The 6,000-nt window shown below is 31.2% G+C and overlaps 1 protein-coding gene across 2 annotated transcripts in view; it reads right to left on the reverse strand.

Annotated features, from left to right (window-relative positions):
* SPOCK3 (SPARC (osteonectin), cwcv and kazal like domains proteoglycan 3) overlaps positions 1-6,000 on the reverse strand; it is a 618,678-nt gene that overhangs the window by 436,666 nt on the left and 176,012 nt on the right. For both annotated transcript variants that reach the window (XM_074275104.1, XM_074275105.1), the window contains exon 3: positions 5,744-5,789. In XM_074275104.1, the coding sequence (XP_074131205.1) occupies positions 5,744-5,789 (46 nt within the window). The remainder of the gene's footprint in view (positions 1-5,743; positions 5,790-6,000) is intronic.

Raw genomic sequence — 6,000 nt, forward strand, 5'->3', positions numbered from 1 at the left:
TGCCACTACTGAGTTTTTATCCCAAAGAAATCATAAAAGATGGGAAAGGACCTACATGGGCAAAAATGTCTGTAGCAGGTCTTTTTGTGGTTTAAATAATTGGAAAATTAGTAGATACCTATCAGTTAGGGAATGGCTGAATAAGTTATAGTATGTGATAGTAATAGAATATTATTTTTCTATAAAATATGATGAACAGGCTAATTTTAGATAGGTCTGGAAAGATTTACATGAACTAATGCTGAGCAAAACAAGCAGAAAGAGGAAACCATTGTACATAGCAACAGCAAGATTATACAACTATGATGAATTTGTTTCTTCTCAGTGGTTCAGTGATCCAAGATAACCTCAATAAATTTTGGATGGAATATGCCATCCAAATATATAGAGAGAAATGTGGAGGCTGAATGTAAATTAATACATACTATAATTACTTTTTGTTCAATTTTTCTTCTGTTTTATTTTTCTCTTGTATTTTTTCCCTTTTGTTCTGATTTTCTTTCTCCTAACATGATTTATGAGGAAATGTGTTTTTTAAAATGAATATACATGTAGAACCAAAAAAAATTAATATATAACTGGGAAAAATGATTTTAAGACTGAATTTTGTTCCTGTTATTGCTGCTGGGAGAGGCAAGTCCTGTAATATACTATTGACTCAACAAAATTTTTTTCAGCTCACAAAAATATTTAACTCTTTTTTATTCAGACAAGCCACTATCTAAATAAAACTCCCCTATATCATAGTTGGGACAGTGTTTAGCTTAAGCCAAATACAACTTTTAAATTTACTGCTATTTTATTTTATTTTATTAGATTTAACCTAATGAGTGTAAAGGGAAAGGTCAATTCTCCAAGAGCCTCCACAGCTGTGGATCATAACATATGAAGGAGTTGCAAAACAATCTTTGCTGACACAAGTGTTGCGAACTGGGAATGAAATAAATTGGAGGCAGAGGGAAGAGGAGTCAGAGAGGTAAGAGAACAAGAACAGGAACTGTCTCTCAGTCTCCTTGTATCATCCTCTCACAAAAAGAGATTCATTCTCAGGTCTGGGTTGGATCTCCAGCAGCCATTGTCAGGTGGCTCCTGTGTATTTCAACAGATCTCATTTCCAACAATTGAGTTAGAATTAATACTCCAAAATATATTGACAGGCTATCATCAAATTTGTTAGCTATCCCTTTCAGTTGTGCCATTTGAAAATTCATTTATGTCATTTATGACTTTTTCCAAGTAACTTATGAAAATCACAGATGCCTAAGGTTCTACATTAAAAACATTCAGCAAATTTGATAGGGAACCATTAACTAATATTCATTTATTCCAGATTTTAGCCTAATTTTATTATAATTTAACCTATCTCTTTTTTCTCTATTCAAAATTACTACTAAATTATTTATCAAATACTTTGATAAAATTTAGCTTAGCCATGACTATGCATTCTACTGATCTACTAGACTAGTAATTCAGCAAAGTAAGTGAGATTAGTATGGCATGTACTTTCATAAGTATATTACATGATACAAAATACTATATTCTAATTTCAATATTTTTCTGAAAATGTTATGTAGTTGTGAGTTACAGAACACAATCAATTTCAAGGAATCAAAATTGAAGATAACTTACAAAGCAAAGGAATTGTTACAGATATAAGTTATGGCTTATAAAGGATGAGCTGCATTATAAAAAAGTATCATGAAGAATATTAAATAACAGAAAAAGGAAGAGAAAAAAATCATGCTTGAAAAGGAAGGAATGGAAAATAAAGTGTGGGTTTTAGCTGATAAGATAGAGAAAGACTCTGGAAGACATAGACAAAAAGTTAGAAATGTAGATAGATTGGTATTTTCACCATGGCATAGAACTCAAAAGGACCACAAAAATATGTAAATGAAAAAGTTATTTTATTTTACTGACCTGACTAGCCCTATCACATAGCAGTAATAAAAACATATGCAAGCATCACAATATACTAGGGCGAAGTAAACAAAGCAAATATCAGAGGACCCTACATGATGGCCAAGCTCTCGGTGAGATAGATGGGGAGGAACTATCTATAACCACATTTACAGATAGCTATAGATATACATATGAGTACATTAGAGTTTATAAATTCAAATTCAATCATGTATGTGTATATGTGAATTTGAATTTATATATGAAATGAAATTAGGTTTTGCATATGAATCCACATATATTTATGTTCAATAGATATTGTCCTCTCTAAGGAAAGCATCTGAACAGAAGAATAAATTTGTATGATTTTTCTGTATATATGATATTCTTTCATATCATTCCCTTGTATTCTTTATATTTCCTCTTCTAAACAACTATTAAATGAGCAATTATCATCCTAAAATGTCCATGTTTAATTTTAAAACATTTAACTTAAAACAAAATAGATAGATTGGTTGCTAAGTTTATTAATATGTGTTCTGCAATCCAGTATATTTTCCCTAAGGTTTCTTGATCAAAATGACTATGAGGGAATATCTTATCCACTTGATTTAATAGTTATAATGCTAAAGAACTGATGACACTGAATTTGAACTGACCCATGGGCTGTTCAGCCTAGTTATTTAATTAGAATACTGTAAAAATATTAATATTAATAACTATTTAAGTAGGACATCCTAACTACTTAATGCAGACATGTACATATTTTATTTAGTGATGTGATCATATCCTATTTTGGGCAAATTTAATCTAATCTAAGAGAAACTATTTGAATACATACATGAGAAAAAAGAATTTCATTTGTTTGTTTTGGTAAAGAATGCAATCAATTGTGAACCACATTTGAAATATCTATGTTGTAACATTTAGAAATATCTGTATTATTTTTGCATAACATCAGAACTACATGTCAGATTGGATAGGCATTTAAATTTCATTTGCAGGATATAATTCCAGAGTTGCATAGGCAATGCAAGTCTAATTATTGTCTTGTTACAAGACAAATTCTGTTGTTTGGACATTATACTTTTTCCAATCAGGGGAATAATTGTTTACCTCATTTTCTTCTTCATGGAAATTTCACACTACAGGACCAAAACAGTCCTAATACCATAATGAGTAGTACCTTCTAGGCAGATGGTAGGACCTTTTCCCCAGTGGAAAATTCATGAGTTTTCAATGTTTTCAGTATCATGATATACTCTCATTTCTAAGCATGTACAACTTCTGAATATTTAAAGATCATAAACAAAATTCTCCAATCATTATCTGTGTACGGTCTACCAAGAACTTCACTTATTTTAGTGCATTTGAAGATTAATACTGACTTATAAGTCACTATTATGGTCACAATGCCATCTGCCAAGTCACAGTTTTGGAAAACTGAATATATATAATGATATGCTGAAGACCATTTTAATTTCACTTAATAAGTCTCTATCATTTATTATCCTTAAATATTCACAATTATTATTTTTCTACTTCATTTCATATTTAAGGGGCCAACAAATTCTGATCATTTATTTCTCTGAATAAAACAGCAATTCCTTTTATTTATTCCAAAGGTGTCTCTTCTAAACTTCAAGATTATGAGATTAAATAAAATTTATGATTATAAGTTAAAAAGCATACACACACATATATACACACACTATCCTTATTTTTTTCTATCTGGACCTCTGATTTAATTTTTTGGTGTATGGGATTTCAGCTATAAAATGATACTCATCTGTAATTTATAGTTTTAAAGAATTATTTAGGGTCAGCTAGATGGTACAGTGGATAGAGCACCAGCCCTAAAGTCAGGAGGACCTGGGTTAAAATCTGAACTCACTTCCTAACTATGGACCCTAGGTAAGTCACTTAACCCCAACTATCTCAGCCAAATAAATAAATAAATAAATAAATATATATATATATATATGTATGTATATATGTATATATATATATATATATATATATATATATATATATATATATATATATATATATTTTGTTCATTGAGAGTTTAAGGGTCTTGTCTACTGTCATAAAGCCAGTATGTATCAGAGGCAAACCCTGAACCCAGGTCTTGATTTCAAAATAAGAATCAGACTAGATCATGCAAGCATAATGCTCTGTCATTCTGGAATTCCACTGTCCATCCTTCCTAAATTTATAGAGTACTGAGTGAATTTTTTTAGCTTTTAATTTTCCAAATATATGCATAGTTTTCAACATTTATCCTTGCAAAAACGTATGTTCCAATTTTTTTCTCCTATCCTTTCTTCTACCCCCTCCTCAAGACAACAAGTAATACAATATATGTTAAATATGTGCAATTCCTCTATACCTGTTTCCACATTATCATATTGTATAAGAAAAATCACATCAAAAAAATGAGAAAAAACAACAAAATACAAGTAAACAATAATAAAGAAGGTGAAAATAGCTGTGATGTACATTCAGTCCCTATAATCCTTTCTCTGAATGGAGATGGCTCTCTCAATCACAAATCTACTGGAATTGGCCTGAATCATTTAATTTTTGAAGAAAGCTGCATTCATCAGAACTGATCATTATATAATCTTGCTGTTGCTATGCTGGTCTACTCACTTCACTTGGCATTAATTCACGTACTTCTCTCCAGGACTTTCTGAAATCATACTGCTGATCATTTGTTATACAATAATAATATTCTATAACATTTATATGTCATAACTTATACAGCCATTCTCCAACTAATGGGCATTGACTCGGTTTAAAGTTCCATGCCACTACAAAAATGGATGCTACAAACATTTTTGCACTTATGGGTCCTTTATCTTTCAACCACAATTTTCAGTTTATCATCAAAGTATTTTTTTTCTTTTCCATTAATCATCGTTGTAAGTTTCACCAGATTCACTATTATCATTAGCTAAGAAAATTTGACCAAACTTAGAATCAATATTCCAGAAGGTGATAAATCTTAGTTTTTACAAGGATAGAGTTCCTTTCCTCACAGATTCCAGATAGCCTCTGTCTACTGAAATAACAAATCTCCTATTGAGATAAAAGTCTGTCCTACCATTCATTCTGAAATATGATGAAGAAATATACCATCCAATGATGAATTTTTAAATCAAATTACTCTACATTGTTAGGTTCTTATTAAGTGCTAAGACGGTCCTTGACAATTCTCTAGTTCCGGCCTTTCCTGGGGAAGAGCTTGCATGCTTAGGAGGAGCAAGTTCATTGGTTGAAGTAATTCTTCCCAGAAGCCCTTGCATTATCCCACGCCCATTCTCTGGGAAGATAAAGAGGGCAGCTCTGGAGGAAAAAGGGAGTTGTTTCTGGACCAGACTTCAGGCTGCTCTCTGCAGAAAGGGAAGTTGGCTCTCTACAGGAAGAAGAATCTGTCCAAGAGATTTGAGCTTACACAGCTGATCTCCTCCCAGAGAGCGATCGGCAGCTTCTGGAGACAACAGCACATTACACTACATCTAGTTTGGACATATTTAATTTTAGGTAGAATAAATGGGCATCTGAAAATTCCAGAAATGAAAAACTATTATTTGTCCATTGTTTTATTTGCACAACCCAAACTGAAGAACAATGTATATTAAAAACTGTTTAGCTGGTTTAATGTTTTTGTTATTGTATTATTCAAATTATTATTTAAATAAATCCATTGGCTATCAGATTTTCCATTGCGTTACTAGATAATTATTTTGGCACCTTCATTTTTGACTCTTAAGAATCAAAAAAATTTCTGTTAGAAAATAATGGAAATCAATAAACTTTGGAATAGTGTATTTCTTACCTTGATCAAAAGGTTTGCCCGGACTCCAAGTACGGAAATAATCATCCTGGAGAGAAAATAATGTGAATTTAGTATGGTATGAATAACTGCAATTCATAAATTCATGTAAAATCTTAAATGCCAAATAGAGAAGTTGTATACAAACCTCTACTTCCTTTGAGGGCAAGCAGCAAAAAAATAAACAAGAAAGACATAATTATCAAGAAGACACAAACTGCTCACATTGTATTGAAATGTCTATCTAGAAATATACTATA

This window comes from Sminthopsis crassicaudata, chromosome 6, assembly GCF_048593235.1.
Source record: "Sminthopsis crassicaudata isolate SCR6 chromosome 6, ASM4859323v1, whole genome shotgun sequence".
In the NCBI taxonomy this organism is placed as follows: Eukaryota; Metazoa; Chordata; class Mammalia; order Dasyuromorphia; family Dasyuridae; genus Sminthopsis; species Sminthopsis crassicaudata.